The following is a 17412-nucleotide window of genomic DNA, read 5'->3' as shown; positions in this document are numbered from 1 at the left end:
GGCAATACATGGATTTAACTATAATAACTCAAATTAAATAACAAATTGCAATTTGCAAATAAAGTAAAATGAAATTCATTTTATTTCAATACTTTTAGATAACATTCATGGTATTTCCATCACTTAAAGCGCTAAACACAACAAAACATTTTGCATTGTCTATGGGAATACTGCAGTTGTTATTGATCACTCAAAAAACAGGCAATACATCCGTAGTATATTGTTGAAAGATTTATTTCCAGATAGCAAAAATAATAAAAATATATTATAATAATGTCATTTCAGATGTCTGCGCAAATCGTTAAATCTTAATTAAAGTAGAACTGTTTTTTTTTTTGGGCTACTTTAATTTAAAAAATATGTTTTCTTTCATAAATTATAAGTATAAATGGTGGTGCATAAATATAACTAGAAAAGATTATAATCAATGTACCATCTTAAGATTTACAAAAGAAATTACTCAATATTCTATACATAGTTCTAATCCAGATTATAAGTGACTCAACCAGGTGTAATGGAAGAGAAAAATTCATTCCAATACAATCAGAAAGATCAGATTTTCATAGACTGGGCTATGGATTGAAGAAAATGATAGTTTACAATAAAATTCACTTGGATTTGAAGCAAGCGTGACAAAGAGAGCAAGATCATTGACAGAGTTTGAAAATGTAAATTGTCATATCTGCTCAAATAAATTAGTTTGTTTATAACTTAAAAGATGTTTTGCAACGAATGGTCATATTAGTTACTTTATAATAAATCATATCTTAAATATCGGAATAAATCTAAATAGATGCGAGATTAAAAATAAAAAGAAAATTATATTAAATTTTTCTTTGTTTCAATAAAACTTTCAATAAAATAATCTTTGACTAAAATGAACTTTACAGGTACAATAAAAAAAGTTTTTTAATTTTATTATCAGTACACAATTTTAGAATACAAAAAAATCTTTTATACAGTGTGTCTAGAGCCTTTCAGCCCTAACACGAAGGATTTTTCTCTCACTCGAGCGTAAAACGTAAACAAGTCTCGAGTGGAAAACGATTTTTTACATTAGAATTCACCACCACCGCCTTTGATATGCGCCACCACAATAAACGGCAGCTTCGCCAACGCTGTTATGTTCTGGTGCTACGACTTTCTAGAAGCAAAAAATCAACGTATTCTTTTTAATTTTTCTGTTTCAACTAGCTACTATTGTCACTCTACGTTTTGATACACTATTGAACTTGCAAAACAAATTACAAGAGTTTTATTAAGTCTACAAACCATGCAAAAATAACGTTTGCTGGAAAATACTAAAACCAAACTGATAATAATAAGAGAGGAACTATAGAGGATAAGGATGGTAAAAGAAATTAAAGAAACCAGCATTCAGTTCTGATACTTATGAGCATATTTACTTATAAATTTTATTTGTAAAAGGCTTTTTCGCGTAAAACTTTCTTAATGTACAAATAACTCGATTGCAGCCATGACCTTTATCACGTAAGCAGTATTTTTTCGCTTTCCCAGTAAAACGCAAAACAACGTCATCATTCATCAGACAAAAATTATCATTAAAACAGTTCATTAATTTATTATCAAGAAATTAGAGTAGTCTTAAAACTTTGACAAATAAATCGCTTTGAAAGAAGAAAATAAGATAAACAATAAAACGTGTGCATATACATACAATTATATATAAATATATATAATTTATACAAATTTATATAATTTATATATATATATGTATATGTATATGTATATAAGTATTATAACTAAAAATTTGTGGCAGAATCGATTTCAATCAACTGTGTGTAAGTGTACATAGTAGGTACAAATTCGAAAAGAATTTACTTTATAACAGCATTACAAATCATACTCACTAATGAGAAAAAATGAAAATTGATCAGCATCAATTGATAACGTATTATCTAAAATCTATATAATCAACGAAAATGACGCGCAATAAATTATGCATTGTACAGACTACTAACGGAGTCAGTATCGATTGAAAGAAAAGATTTTAAGACAACTCTTTTTCGCGCGTCAAGAGAAGTTAATAATATAATTGAGCCTGCCAGGTTATTGTATGAGATATGTTAACATCGTTTTATATTCGTTAAAAAAATTATCATGAGCTGTTCGAGCATCACAGACATGTAAAAGGCGACACCATTGATTGATTGATTGATCATTGTCGTGCACCCGATTAAAAAGATTCCTACCCGTCTTCGAAAATTTTGATAAAAATACGTTAGTTTTCCCTACAAAAAACCTACGAAATTTTTTTCCAAAAAAAGCAGTGACGTTAATACTTCCACGGTCTAGTAATAAATTACAAAAAAAAACAACGAAAAGGAATTGGAGACGGGCAGTGTCCAATAATCAGGAATCGTCAAAATGTACAAAAAAGATAACGAGAGTCCGGGGCTGTCACGGATTGTGAGACATTGATACTGACGAGTTGGCACCCGAGCCATCCTGGTATGAGAATTGCGGGAAATGTTCTTGTTCCTCGGCGATTGAGTTGAGGCCGCTACCGAGGCATCCCTGATCCGGTGGTGTTAATTCCACGCTTTCACCCGTGAACTCGCTGTCGAAGTAACGCGTGTCCGTGTCCGAGGTTACTTGCGGTTTGAATGGCGGTGGGATCTTCTTTTGTACCAAGTCATTCCAGTCTATCGATGAGAAAAACGCGTGCTCCATTATCTCCTTTGCGTCGTTTGGCCCTCCGCCTAGTCTTCTATTTGGGTCCTTTATTAGTAAACCTACAAGATGAATAAATCATTATTAAATCGTAATTAAGGTTGAAATAAATTAATTTTCTTTTCTAAAAATATAAATTACAATTTTGCCCATGAATTAAAAAAATTTATTTATTACATTTCTTTACTATATCTATTCAATATTTGTCATCAAGTAATTATCTGCTCATAGCGAATTTTAATGTTGACTAATAGCAATGAGTAAGTAATAATACTTTTATTTATATTTACTCATATAACAAGCACAAGATCGATAAAATAAATTGACACGGTACTTCGTAAGCAACAATTGATTATATCAGTGTGTGTTAAAACTATAAACCTACCTCCCAACATATCTTTAGCTTCAGGACTTAAAGTTTTAGGAAATCTTACAGCTTCTACAAGGATAAGGGTGAAAAGTTTTTCGTGATCTTTGTTATAAAATGGAAGTCTTCCGCACATCATTTCATACATGACTACTCCTACACCCCACCAATCTACGGCTCTGCCGTAGTCAATATCTTCCAATACTTCCGGTGCCAAGTATTCAGGAGTTCCGCAAAATGTTTTCGTTGTTCTTCCTATAAGAGTTCAAACACATTTAATTAGCATTTATACGCTCCATTCGCTGTAGTAATTTAAATACTTACCATACGTTATATCTTCTTTGCATAGTCCAAAATCTGCAATCTTTATGTGACCATCTTTATCAAGTAAGAGATTTTCAAGTTTCAAATCTCGATAAATGATTCCTTGGGAATGCAAGTAACTAAGTGCTGAAATGATTTCGGCACCGTAAAATCTAGTTCGGTCCTCTGTGAAAATACGCGACCGACTCAAATGAAAGAATAGCTCGCCACCGTTGACGTACTCCATCACAAAACAAAGTCTATCGGCAGTTTGGAAACTATATTTTAATGACTGAAAACAAGAAAAAATGTCGTTAATTTATATAGAAGTATATATTAGATTATAAAACACAACAGATTTATTGCAACTTACTATTAAAAATGGATGACTTGTAGTTCTTAAAACTCTGTTTTCTGTCAATGTGTGCGCTACTTCGTCTTTTCTAATAATTACCTCTTTTCTTAAAATTTTAATAGCATACAAATGACCTGTCGCCTTTTCTCTGCATAGGATAACTTTACCAAATGTGCCTTTACCCAAAACTTTTAAAAACTCAAAGTTTTCTAAAGTCTGAAAATGCATGAAAATTTATAAGAAACTAGGGATTTATAAAAATAGCAAAAGTATTTTATGCGAATCTACTTACAACTTTCTTTTTGCCAGAACCTTTGCTATTTGATGTTCCTTGAACACTGAACTTTGCTGAAAGTTCATCAATACTACCATCATTAGGTACTAACCCTAAAGAATTCATTGAGTCAGATCTTCCTCCTTCTGTTGATTCCATATCAACATCTTCAGAAGAAGAAGATTGTTGCAATGGAGGTTGACCTGATTGTGCAGGCCCTTCATTTGCAAGTTTATCTGCTACATATCTATAGAAGAAAAAGTCTAAGTCTAATTGAAATTAAAAATTGAGAAATATATGTTTGAATAGAGAAAAATAAAAATTACTTTATAGCATTAACCCAGTCTTCTCTGTCTTTTTCTGTTTCAACATGAAACGTCCTTTCAATGACTGTTGTCCATTGTAAACCCCTTATAACAAATGTGTAAGGCTTAGGTCTGTCAACAGCCATAATTTGACATCCTCGTACAGTAAAATTATTCAATGGCGCTGCTGCAGCTGCCATCAAATGGTCTGGTTTTGTTTTAAAACCAACTAATGTTCCGTCATCTCGTAATACAAAATATCGTGATCTCCAGTTTTTTATGTGCTCTCCTGTAATAATAAAAAAAATGTGAAATAAAATGTTTGCATAAGTGAAAATAAATATATACAATACTCCATGTGCTAAAACATGTAACTTGTTGTCTGATATATTTTTTCAATGAGATGTTGGAAAAATACATTATGTAAGAAATGTTACTATTTTAAATAAACTAACACAACAGGGGAAGATTAGTCAACTGTGATGGATATAAGTATCTTGAATGCCAAATTATCTATACTATTCATTGATAATATCACAGCTGATTAGCAATGCGAGAAGTAACAGATTAAATTTTACAGAATACAAAATAGAATATTGTTCTTTTAAAAAGAATAAAATAATTTGTTAGTAATTTTTGTATAAAAGAAACAACAAATATTTAAGTTTTATTACTATCAATAAAATAGCTGAACTATTGTTTTTAATTCAACCACTTGAAATTCTTCAAAAGAAAACTTGCTTGATAGTATATTAACCGTGGTAAACAATGCATTGTCTTTGAATAAACAAAGCCAAAAGAATAAAATCATAATGAAAGTTACAGAGTATAAAATCCTTGAGTTTCAGACAAAGACCGCATTTTGAGCACCTCTTAATGAAACACAACAACGGTATCCGGTATAAAAAAGACTATCAGCAACAGCATTTTTCAATTGAAATAACACATCAACCCTCGTTATTATAATCCTGAACGTACGATCATTGCCAACACCTTCCAAGCGTTATTGGCAACGGTGAAGAGTTACCTCGTTTCTGTAGCCATCCTTCCTTGACGATCCGTTGTCCGCTAGATGTGGCGTCATTCATCGCTGCGTCGCCCATAGCCCTCCGCGCGGCGAAGACGACGAAGACGAGGATGTTGCTGCTATCTCAGCTTGCCGTCACTCTCGCTCTCTGTTCGTCCAGGAAAATGCGCAACTGCCGCTCGACCGTATAGGTACAGCACGCACTTACACTGTTTACGTGTGTCACATGCGTGCGCTAGCACACTGCCGACCACACGATAAGTCTCTCATTCTTTGTTCTCTTTTTCTCAATCAGCAATTTTCATAGGATTTAAGTACACTCGTAATTTTCAACTTTGCAGGTTAAGAAGCTTGACTCCTCGACTCGAATTGGCTTTGAAAACGTACTAAATTATTTTGGGAAGTGAAAATGAATGTTACCAAGGCTCAACGACGACGCTCAAGTGTAAAAGGGGGCAGCGCGCGCTCTCTCTCTTTCTCTCTCTCGGCTATGTCTCGCCTCGCCTCGCACACGAAGCCAAACGAAGCAGCGATCTCTATACGTACAATTTCGGTGAGGTTGGTAGGGTCGGGGGAGAGAAAGAGACGGAAACAGCTACGGGAGAAGCGCCATGTGAATGTCACTTGAAATCAACGAAGACGAAGTTAAGATGTCTAATGGTTCGTGCACCTTACGAATTTACGCGTACGCTATGATCGTCTCTACACGCTCGACGCACGAATTTCCTAATTCGTCGGTAAAAATCAACGGTGATGCTGCTTGGAGAGTTCGCACATATATCGTGCGATCAGCTGAAAAACAACGATGTGTTTACGTACGCGCGCGAGAGAGAGAGAAATCGATTGTTTACAATAGTTTTGTTTGGGAGAGACGAGTTAAAAGGCTTTAGCCGCCTGAACTCACCTGCAACGGATGTTTTCCTCTTTCTGACGACCTTATTCAGCGCCAAGGAGACAATATTTTAAAGATGCTTTGTTTGTGTATCGCTACTAGTTTGCTGTTTGATCGAATTCAATTACCATTTGCTTTATTTCAGTTACTAGAATCCGTTGCACAATAAAAAAGTTATTTATTTAATGAAGTATCAGTTTGTATTTAAATTAAAATAATTGAAAAGCGATGAAATTGCAATGAAAACAAAGCACAGGGGCAGTTGAAACGAATGCATGCGTCACTTGAGATGCGCGTGGGAAGAATAGGAATGGGGGTGCAAGAGAGATGCAACAGGCATCCCTTACTTGGGAAAACTACAGTGTTTGAAACGCCCGCTTACTATAGAAATTCACAGCATTTTTTTTTTAGCTTCGAAAATCAAAATATATACCCATTCAACGGCGTTCATGCGTTCATACTCGGCATATCTATGCGCATGTCTCACTTGTACCAAATGTAATGAACTATTACATATTTCTATTATCCGTATATACATAAAAAGGGCACTGTTAATTATTACTGCTTGATAATTATTAATAGTATTTTGATTTGTTTGAAAGCAATAATCAATAAAAGTGCGTCTGTCGATGTTTACAACAGCATTGTTGACGTATTTTACGTGCATTGTATTTTCAATTTGCGTCATTACTACACGCTTTACATATTTTCATACGTTAATTTTATTCTCTGAGTTCAAATACTAATAATTCTTGTTTATAAAAATACGTATTTATTCAGAATACAATCTTACTTACGTAATTTAATGCATATTCGTGGTTATATACGTAATTATATAATCACGAAGGAATTTGAAATAAAAAGACGTTACGCTTGCATTTAAAAACTACAGTATTACCAATATACAATATAATTGTGTTGATTGATATTTTTCTTCTTTAAGATTCTTTTGGTGCAAACTCAACGACAAGAAACTCAATGTTTTGGATCGCGTGGTAAGTTTATCCACACTTATTTTTATTACAAATTAGCACTGCCACTAACTGAAAACCATGATCTGAGAATAAAAAACGAATGATCTTTTACGTTTTTACTATTACAACTGAATATTTTTTTCTGTTAACAAAATAAAAATAATCTTTCAAACTTACTGTGAAAATGAGTTGGTGAGATTCAATGGCAAACATTATCTTATAATTTTTATTTATTTTACATCAAAGAAAGGGAAAACAGCGTAATAAAATATAACTTAAACGGTCAAGAGGACGCATGTTACATGGTCGACGGTTTAGAAGCAACATTACTTCATTATGCAGCGCAGTACCATAACGCACCGATGACAGGGAGTTTTATCGGTGCAGGATTCAACATTGACGCTCTTGATAATGACGAAAACACTCCACTGTTACTTGTCGTGCGTGCCGACATCACAATCAACGATAAAATGTCGACTGAAAAATTGAAGAATACTATTGCAGTCCTTCTCGATGAGGGTGCTAATATACACATTGTCAACAAATACGGCAACGGCATTCTACCGTTCGTATTCCGTTATTCATCGTCGGGACACTCCACCATTGTGAATATTTTTGGACAAAGTATGGGAAGAATCACCAAATAATAACTAAGTGACGGCGAGAAAACTTATCGCGGCAAAATGTCCACTGTCTTTGGTTTTGGTGGCTCAGAATTGACGTGGAACATACTGCAGCTCGGTAGCTTAGTTAAATCCTATGACCAAATAAAGAGAACAACTACGCTACACGAGGCCATAAGATTGGCGGATTCAGAAACTATCAGATTGTTGTTGGCTCATAAGGCAAGTTCGAATGCCGTCGACTACGAGAATCGAACGTCATTAATGAACTACGACATTCGATACGACGAACCAAGTGAAATGGTTGCCATACTGAAGGTTCTGATCGATGTTGCTCCGCATTTGGACGCCAAGTCGACGGAAAAGCTTCTGTCTCTTAGAAATCTAAATGCCGTTCTTGCGGTTACCTGACAATCTATCCGTGAAAAATGAGCACGGCGAAACTCCCATTCACGTCCTTTGAGCAAGCTATTGATAAGGTGATTCGCGCTAAAATTGCATCTCACGAGAAGTTAACAAGAGAATAAGTCTGTTATCAGAAGCAACTTGCAGAGAAGGTGTGCACGATACAAGGCTCACTGACGCTGTTTAAATTACTGACCGAGGTCGAAGACAAAATAGAACTCCACGTGGCTGATCGCTACTTAATTTATGATTTCAGAAGCGTGGTAGGCAACATCTCGATATGAATTCGTATTAGCTAGATGTTATTAAAAAGCAAGTTCGCGAAGCCGTTCGGAAGTCAAAAGAAGAAAAGACATCTGCTTCTGTATGCAGTTTTATGTAAATTGATTTTATAAGTTTTCTGATCGTTTTGAACAGTTTAGAAATAAAACTGAAAATACGTTAAATATACAGAAACGACGTGGTTGCTTATCGTTCTGTTTCTCATAATTTTCTTAACCGAAGTAAGCTTCTTTCATACTGTCGTTGTTTGTCCGCTATGTTTTCTCCTTTCGTATTTTCGTCATTTACCTATGCCAGTAATACACTTTTAGAGTATTATATTCGAATACGCCAACCAAAATCTTCGTAGCTAGCAAATTTTTAATACTTTCATTAAAACTTACATGCTCGTCAGTGTGGTTCCTGTATTGATCAACGATTCACCGTATACTCTTCAGATACTCCATTTCTGTTTGAGTATCGAACTAGTTGGCGAGATTAGCGTTAATATCGTACTGGTTACTTCAATTGTCGAAACCATGCGTGAATTCCTGATTTATTATTCACCCAATAGAACCATGTAATTAAGTCTTGTGTGTCCACATCTACGATGTGGATTCTCATTAAGATCGTACTTACGAATTAGATGTTCTTTAATAATTTAATTATTCTTTAATTAGATAATCTTCAAATATTACGCATTAATCATAGTTACATTTCCACGAACAATTCACTTCAATTTATCTACGGCTGTTCTATAATCTGTTTTGGGATATGCCTACAGTTAAACAGATTCAACTATGATTCCTCAAAAAACTGACTGTTCTTTTTTCCACGAGTTCCAAAATTCTCGTCAAGTTCGTTGCTATCTAAGAATTTTTCCGAATACGCAATGTTACTTTGGATTGCATCATGCAAGTTTTTTTAGAGCAGCTTGCTGTGTCTCTTCATCTATCCAGTTTATCTAATGATATTTAACCATTCAGTTTACGTATATATGATTGTTCTTTCTGTTATCAGCAGTATCTTCAAAATACGGTATAAAAAATAATTTTTAGCATATCTTCAAAATTCTTGCGCAACTCATTCGAACATGATTTTCAACATCGCCCTTGGTTTTTTCATTCAGTCTTTCTGACGTATAATGCCCTAGTTAGTACGGAAAGGTGTGTCGACATGTCAGTGATACATTGTATCCTTCGTGGATTTTATACTTTTGTGTCCATCAGGGAAGCTTTATATTTGGCTGTAGCGTTTTTCACTTAAATGCTTATTCGGGTACAGTGTTCACTCGTGGCAGTTTTCCAGAATATGTAATTGGCTAGAACGCGTTTGAAAGTTTTCTATAGTAGTCGTGGTAATGATTTTAAACTGGAAAGTTTACTGATAATTTGGTCAGAAAATCCGATATGAAATTATGGTGACAACAGTTGATTAAAATATTCTTTCCATGTAATATGTACTCGGATTGAAGCTACTTCATTGCTTTGAAATTGTACAATTATGATCTATTTCTACGTTCAACTTGTGTCAATGAAATCTGAAAGCTATGTCAGTTGGTTTAATATTTAAGAAAACGATTAGTCATATGGAAAAATTTCTCTTTATTTCTTTAGATCTTTTCTCTATTTTTTCTAAAAATATATTAATTTCAATAATATTTATTAATAAACTATTTGAAATGTAAAATTATTAAGATATCAGTATCAAGACAAATATTATAGGAAAATTGTAGTTATTTAAAGACTTCAAATCGTCTTTTTCCAATTCGTCCTCAATGCTTGCTTCAATTTTTTTTATAGAACGTCAGTTTCTTAGCTTATAATAAAATGCTTTTTTTTCTGGAATTTCTTTAGTAAACTTGTCACAAGCGAACTATTCAAAATTCTCAAACAGATAAATCATCCTACAAATGTTTTTTTAAATATATTAGGTTGATTACAGAAATATGTTTGTTATGAATGATATTCAAATAATTTTTTTAAATTAAATATTTTTAGCAGGATATTTCATTTTGATATATACAATGTTTGAAAATTTATTTTGGTACGGTCATGAGTAAGCGCTTGAGAAATCATGTTCTTATGTTTTTAACTATTTAGAAAAATATATAGACTTTACAAACGTTAATGCAAATATTTTTCTTAATATATACTAATAGATTTTCCTAGTTGTTTTTTTAAATTTATAGATTTTAAATAATAGGAAATAAGAGAAATCAAAAAACGTAGAATAAAATTTTACCATGTATTATAAAACCTACATATATTTTATCTTATCAATTCAATATAAAACTAAAAAACAGTTTTGTTATAACTTACAAATTATAGCTAATTTAGATTCAAACTCTAATGACAAATGAAAATATGTATATGTGGAGGATGACTAATTTTACCACATTATACATTTGTTGACAGGATTCATGGCGGATCCCACAGGACAATGAAAGTCTTCAGAGAATTCAGGTATATTGGAGAAAGATCCCGTTATGCGAAATTGGCCAGGACTGTGTACACTAGTAAAGAGAAGATTTTTCACAAGCTCTGGGCGTAATTTATAGCACCACATATTAGCAGCGCTTAGCCAGAACATTTGTCGGGGCGAGTATGGAAGTCCTGGTAAACGAGGTTCTTCTCCATTCTGCCTTTCGAAATTTGTGTAAGCGAGGTACGCTTCCTTAATGCCACCGTTGTCAGCAATGTTTTCACCTTGCGTAATTTTACCGTTTGTCTGAAAATCATTAATAACAGAAGCATTAACAAAATGTTTTTATTGAATAGCATCTGTTCGTTCAGTTACTCCAAATGAAAATTGTTTGTCCACCATATCCTCAAAGTACTGAAAATACGAATTCTTAACACTTGAAGATTACATAAGGATGATTTGTTGCTTTGAAGGTTTTTAAATTTCTGAGTCATAGTGTATATAAAAATAGCCTCAATAATTGTATTTTGAAATCATCTGAGTACTACAGCAAATCAATAAATTGTGATTTTATGACCTTCAATTGTCAAGAACTCAAATCCTGAGGACTTGTCAGATGTACTCCAAAAAAAATTTTATTCGGTAACTTAATAAATATATTCCGATCATGTTAACTTGAAGAACTGTGTAAGTTTCTTTTCGTATTTTTTGCGGCATTCTTTGTATTTTGATGGAAGCAATTAAAAAATTCGACACTTAGCTAAAGTAATATTTACTTACAATCAAACCCACTTCTTCGATCGTGTAATTGCTGTATTGATCAATGATGCACTGAGCCCGCTTCGAATATTCTTTTTGCGTTTCGACATTCCACCAATTGGCCAAATTACCATCTTTATCGTACTGGCTACCTTGATCGTCAAATCCATGCGTGAATTCGTGGCCTATGATCCAACCAATGGACCCATAATTCATGTATGCGGGTTTAGTGCTCGTAAAGAATTCTCCTTGTAAAATTCCCGCTGAGATTTCTGAAAGTACCATTTTCGTTACTATTTTGGTTACAAATTTCTATTATAACAGAATATACGAAATAACACACACCAACGCTATTTTCTACAGGTCCATAGAATGCATTAATTGTTGCTGAATGGCTGTGAAAAATCCAGTTCGATTTGTTAACAGGGTTTTTAAGCTGTTCCAATTTATAAGCCAAGTTAAACAAATTTAAATTCAAATGGCTTTTCAAGTAACTATCCGCATCAGTATTCAGACTTTCGAAATGTTTGTCGAGCTTTTCGTTGTCTAAAAATTCGTCTGGGAAACCGACGTAAGTTTGGACAGAGTTGAGTTTTTTTTCAGCAGCTGTTTTTGTTTCTTCATCCATCCAGTCCACCTGCAAATATTGGATTATAACATTTACAAATATTTCACTTGATTTGTGTCAATAAAATTGTCAATAAAAATTGCATCAACAAACCTTTTTCAGCATAATTGCAAAACTGTCGCGTACGTCATTTACTATCCTTTTAACACCAGTTATGGATTTTTCATCAAAATGTTTCCTCACGTACATTGCTCCACTTGCCACAGGTATGTTATTTAATACGTAAGTAATACATTCTACATCCCGTGACTGTTGTTTATTTTTGCCTGTAAGGGAAACTTCAAATTTAGCTTTGACTTTTCGAACATGGTCGTTCATGTAATCTGCCGATTCTTCGACAACTCTCCAGAATAGATAATTGGCCAAAACACGTTTGGGAGTATTCGAAATTAGTTGCGATAGAGATTCCAGAAAACCGAGGTCTTTAACGATTACTTCGTCTGTGAGTTCGATATGAAATTGTGGCGATGCTAATTCATTTAAGTATTCGCTCCATGGAATATATGAGTAGTCAGATTGAAGTTGCTTTAGCGTTCTAAGATTATACATTACCGACATATTTCTACGATCTTCTGCTGACAAAGAAATCTGCAAATAATAAATATCGTAAGAATGGCTGGTCATCGGTACATTAAAAAATGTGAAAACGTATGTGACTATTTGCTTAAGGCATCTAGGTCAATAAAGCCATTTAGCCATTGGAAAATCTTATTTTAACAAACTTGAATCGGTATACTTTTCGAATAATAACATAATTTTTAACAAACTACCTTTGCAAGTTTAATTTCAAAGTTTAAAGATTCGGCCAATTCTTTTTCTGCTTGTTTTTCATCTGCCCCAAATATTTTTGCAAGCTCAATCATGTATTTGTAGTAAGATTGAACTACTTTTTCTTTTAAGCCCTTCGACAGGTAATTTTGATTGATTCCTGTCGCAGCTTGATCCAACTATCAAAAATATTTCAAATATGAAAAGAAAATATTAAATTTTCGTAAATTTTAACAGTAAAATTTTTGTTAATTTAATTTTAGTCTTACAAATAAAATATTTTTATTAGTACGTTTCTCGTCGATATCAATATCGAATTTTACAATCGATTTGATAGAGTTTGTGAAGCCTATTTTTCGCAACTTGTAGATTAGTTTCTTCCAATCGAAATTCGACTGATCATTCCAAGACTTCCCAGCCACTACTGGCCAATTTCCAAGGTTAATTAAAATTTTTTTCAGTTCTTGAATACTTGATGTTTCTAATTTTTCTAAAAGTGCGCATAATATTGTTTTTTATTAATGCGATAAATCTATGCAAAACATTGCTTATGAAAATTATAAATTTTAATAGTACCAGTATCCAGACAAATATTATAGTAAGATTGTAGCAATTTAAAAGTTTTAGGATCATCCTTTTCTAATTTCTGCTCTAAACTTTGCTTTAGTTCATCTTGAATTTTATTAATTATTTTGGTAAATCGAGAAATACTTGTCTGATCTTCTGGAATAACTGCTTCCTTTATGAATGTCCCGCAAGCAAATTTATAAAAATCGTCACAGGGATTAATAGTCTTATCCATATTTTTCAATATTTGCTGGGCTAATTAACAAAAATGTTATTGTTTTATGGTAATAATATTATCAAGTTTGATATTATTGACATGAGTTTATTATATATTCTTACCTGCTTCCATACATCCTTCTGTTTTACAAACTTGTATTTTTGAAGCTAAAATGATCAAAAGGTTAATGAATTTCGTTACAGTCCTGTTAAAATAAAAGTCCTTAAAAATTTGTTGCAAAATATTTATAATCGTGTAACGCCCTTAAGAAGGCTTAAAAATGTAAGTGGCTTATATAACCAATTAGCTTTTTATAACACACAAAATAAATCTATAAAACTTATTTTTAATTAACCAACTAATTTGGTTTTAATTAGAATTAACAAAACACGTTAACGCCAACAAAAAATATACCAATTGGATACATTTTTACAATCAAGGCTTATGTATACTGGTGCGGGCATTTAGCTAACGGTGTAGGTGTTACAATTATTCAACAGAAAATTGTCACTGTCAAGAAGCATAATGAACAAAAAAGGCGCACAACGTGTACTGATTCCAAACTGATATAGTTAAATTTGCCATTTAACTATAACTCATTTGGGATATGGTCCATTCCACATTCTAATAAGATAGAAACAGAATCTTCGAAATTTTTTAGAAACTTTGGTCGGCTTAGTTGTTTTTATAATGTGGTGGGTGCATTTAAAAATGACTTATCAAATAAAGCAACATTATTTTAACTAACAGCATATCTGTAGAGATAAGCTATGTTAAAGTAATATTTATACAAAGTTAACATGTACACAGTTATATCATCGGATACACTGATGTAATGATGCAATTAAATAAATGCGCAATTCCATATTTCTATATAGAAAGAATATTTCAAAATTCTTACCCAGTGGAGAAGCTCTGCTCGCATTCAATAATGCAAATCCAATTGTTATTATAATAATTGATCTATTCGAAGACAACGTTAATTGTTTATTCTTCGTTCTAATCATGGGAAACAAGAAAATTGTAATATAGATTGACTATGTATCAATAAGCTCTCAATCGATTATATAATCACAACTGTAAGCACTTACATTTTTGTCTTATCTAATTTCACTGCAAGGATCATTATTAACAGCGTTTTTCCTCCTAATTTACAAGTAAAATACTGACAATACGCTTTGAATTTTCGTCTTTTATACGCTCGTCATGACTCTATCAAATATCAGCAGTTGTAATTAGGATTACAAAGAATATATTGATTGTATATCTTTTTATTACTATGATAAACAGGCTGCTAAGGCTGCCGTAAATCAATAGTCGATTAGACTATGTCAGACAAAAACGTCGTGTCAAAAGTGGTTGTAGACTATTCAAAATTGTACTGTTAGGTAATTAAAAACACACTTATAAATATAAGCGTGTTCTAACTGATGTTAATATTTTCATGAGAAACATTCTATCTAGGAAATACGAACTTTTATATAATAATTTGTTATTTTACAAAATTGTTTCAACATTTAATTTATTTAAGTAATGATTATATTAAAGTTCTACGTGAGTTAATTATACATAAGCTTTAAAATTTTCTCTAACGTAATGCTTTTCTATTGAATATGACAAATAAAATACTGTTTTTTAAAAAAAAATGAAATATTATCTGTTATTATATCTTTCTACAGAAAAATTAATAAACGATTAATTGACACGAAATATTTTACAAAACATCATGCATTTGATCATTATTTAATAATGAGCAGAATCTTAAACATATTATTATTCATGCGAATATTTATTTATTCTTGCAGAAATATGTTATGTAGAATACTTTGGACTAATAATTTTACAATCGAATTTTCTGTAGACAGTTTACATGTTCAATAGTATCTTCCTTTCTAATAAATGCTATTTTATCTTTTTTGATAGATTAAAAACACATTATGTTAAGGAAATAAAATTTAAAAAATTGTACACAATCAAATCGTATAGAAACAACATCTACTCGAAATAAACATGACATTCTGGCCAATTAAAAAAACATTATATTAAATGAATAAAATAAAAAATTACGTGTAAAACCAAAACGCTTAGAATCGGTATGTCTCAAACGAACCCGGCTAATATGTACTGTATCTTTCTGTAGAAACATTAAAAACGATTAATCGACATAAAATATTCTACAAGACCATCGTATATTTAATCATTTTTTAATGATGGGCAGAATCCTAAACATTTCTAAACATTTCATTCATGCAAATATTTATTTATTCTCGTACAAATGTGTTATGTAGAATACTTTGGCTCAATAATTTTCCAATCGAATTTTCTATAGAAAGTTTAGTTATTATATATTATCTTCTTTATTTAATTAAAAAATCATTGTGTTGAAAAAACAAAATTAAACTATTCGTGTAGAATGAAATCGTGTGGAATCGACAAAATGAACCCAGCCCTATTGAAATATGAAGAAATGTATTTATTCACTACTGCATGTAGATATTTTGTGTAAAAAAATGTTTATCAGGACATTAAGAAAGAAATTGTACAACGTTATTTAGTTTGTACCTTATCGAATTTGAGAAATAATAAAAAAACATAAATTCATTGTAAAGTAGACATTGTATAATACCGTTAATGTTCCGCTATCTCATAATGGTTTTGTTATAAAACTCTTCAATAATAATTCATCCAATATATCAATTATTAAAAAACTATCGCGTTCAAATTTTCCTTGTCGACAATCATGACATACCGCATACATTTCAGAGTACTAATTTTACCGAAATGTACACCTGTCAGCTGGATTCATAAAATAAATTGGCTAGAACAAATTATTTCGTGAATTCAGTTTTGACACTTGTACATTGAGGCATATTTGAATAAATAAAGCCCGATCACACGGAATGTAGCGGAACTGTGCACATCGATGATAACGCGATTTTTCAGAACTTACAGGCGGAATTTACTGATCTATAGCACAATTAACTGGCCGAGTAAGACAGACTAGCCAGGGAAGCTTTACTGAAAATATTTATATCTAAATACAGTGCCGCTCACGCACTTTTACCCCCCCACGGGCAAAATCAGTCTAACTTCAAAGTTTTATATCTCTGGTAGAAATTAACGTACAGAGACGCGCGTGGGTGTGTTTGAAAGGTCTTTCGGAGAGCTTTCAAATGATATGACTCACGATTGCCATCGATTGTTTTTTTAAATTTTGCAACAATTATGCAAAATTGAAAATTCTGAAATTTTTTTATTATTTTTGACAATTAGCCAATTTTGGAAAAAAAATCGTACGAAAATTTGAAGTACACCATTTTTTAGCTATTACCAAGCCCTATCTGAATCACTCATCAAAAATTTATTTTCGTCAAATATGACGCGCGCACGGGCATTTTTTCCTGGAAGTGACAGTTTTTTTCAACATTTTTTATCTCCGTCAAATTGTAACAATCGAAAAAAATTTATAGGAGAAAAAATGTTTGTTGTTTCACGTAGAATACTGCGATAATTTTTTTTTTGGTTTTTCGAAAAATTTTTTTTTTCGGTTTAAATTATTTTTCAAGGTC

At 32.2% G+C, this 17412-nt stretch overlaps 2 protein-coding genes and 1 long non-coding RNA gene across 3 annotated transcripts; 1 reads left to right on the top strand and 2 right to left on the bottom strand.

The window, feature by feature from the left end:
* Window positions 1–482: 482 nt before the first annotated feature.
* On the bottom strand, window positions 483–5751 carry LOC131665074 (RAC-beta serine/threonine-protein kinase B). Its single transcript, XM_058936674.1, has 7 exons — window positions 5326–5751; window positions 4320–4587; window positions 4012–4240; window positions 3738–3935; window positions 3386–3656; window positions 3080–3316; window positions 483–2756 (listed from the first exon to the last, which is right to left on the bottom strand). Exons 1-7 carry the CDS (start codon window positions 5399–5401, stop codon window positions 2422–2424), a joined length of 1614 nt encoding a protein of 537 aa, XP_058792657.1. The 5' UTR covers window positions 5402–5751; the 3' UTR covers window positions 483–2421.
* A 154-nt stretch (window positions 5752–5905) lies between these two features.
* On the top strand, window positions 5906–11014 carry LOC131665075 (uncharacterized). The gene is made up of 3 exons (XR_009301991.1): window positions 5906–5985; window positions 7161–7212; window positions 10898–11014. It is a non-coding gene; the product is annotated as an uncharacterized LOC131665075 (long non-coding RNA).
* Window positions 10738–16847, bottom strand: LOC131665072 (neprilysin-2-like). Its single transcript, XM_058936673.1, has 11 exons — window positions 16794–16847; window positions 14935–15055; window positions 14745–14842; window positions 13966–14010; window positions 13636–13881; window positions 13329–13549; window positions 13062–13238; window positions 12385–12879; window positions 12009–12300; window positions 11685–11935; window positions 10738–11210 (listed from the first exon to the last, which is right to left on the bottom strand). Exons 2-11 carry the CDS (start codon window positions 14967–14969, stop codon window positions 10872–10874), a joined length of 2199 nt encoding a protein of 732 aa, XP_058792656.1. The 5' UTR covers window positions 14970–15055; window positions 16794–16847; the 3' UTR covers window positions 10738–10871.
* Window positions 16848–17412: the final 565 nt, after the last annotated feature.

The sequence above is a fragment of the Phymastichus coffea genome, unplaced genomic scaffold, assembly GCF_024137745.1.
Source record: "Phymastichus coffea isolate CEN01 unplaced genomic scaffold, Cenicafe_Pcof_1.1 PCOF00047, whole genome shotgun sequence".
Classification (NCBI taxonomy): domain Eukaryota; kingdom Metazoa; phylum Arthropoda; class Insecta; order Hymenoptera; family Eulophidae; genus Phymastichus; species Phymastichus coffea.
The sequence above is the reverse complement of the archived record's forward strand: the minus strand, read 5'-3'. Positions and strand labels throughout refer to the sequence as shown.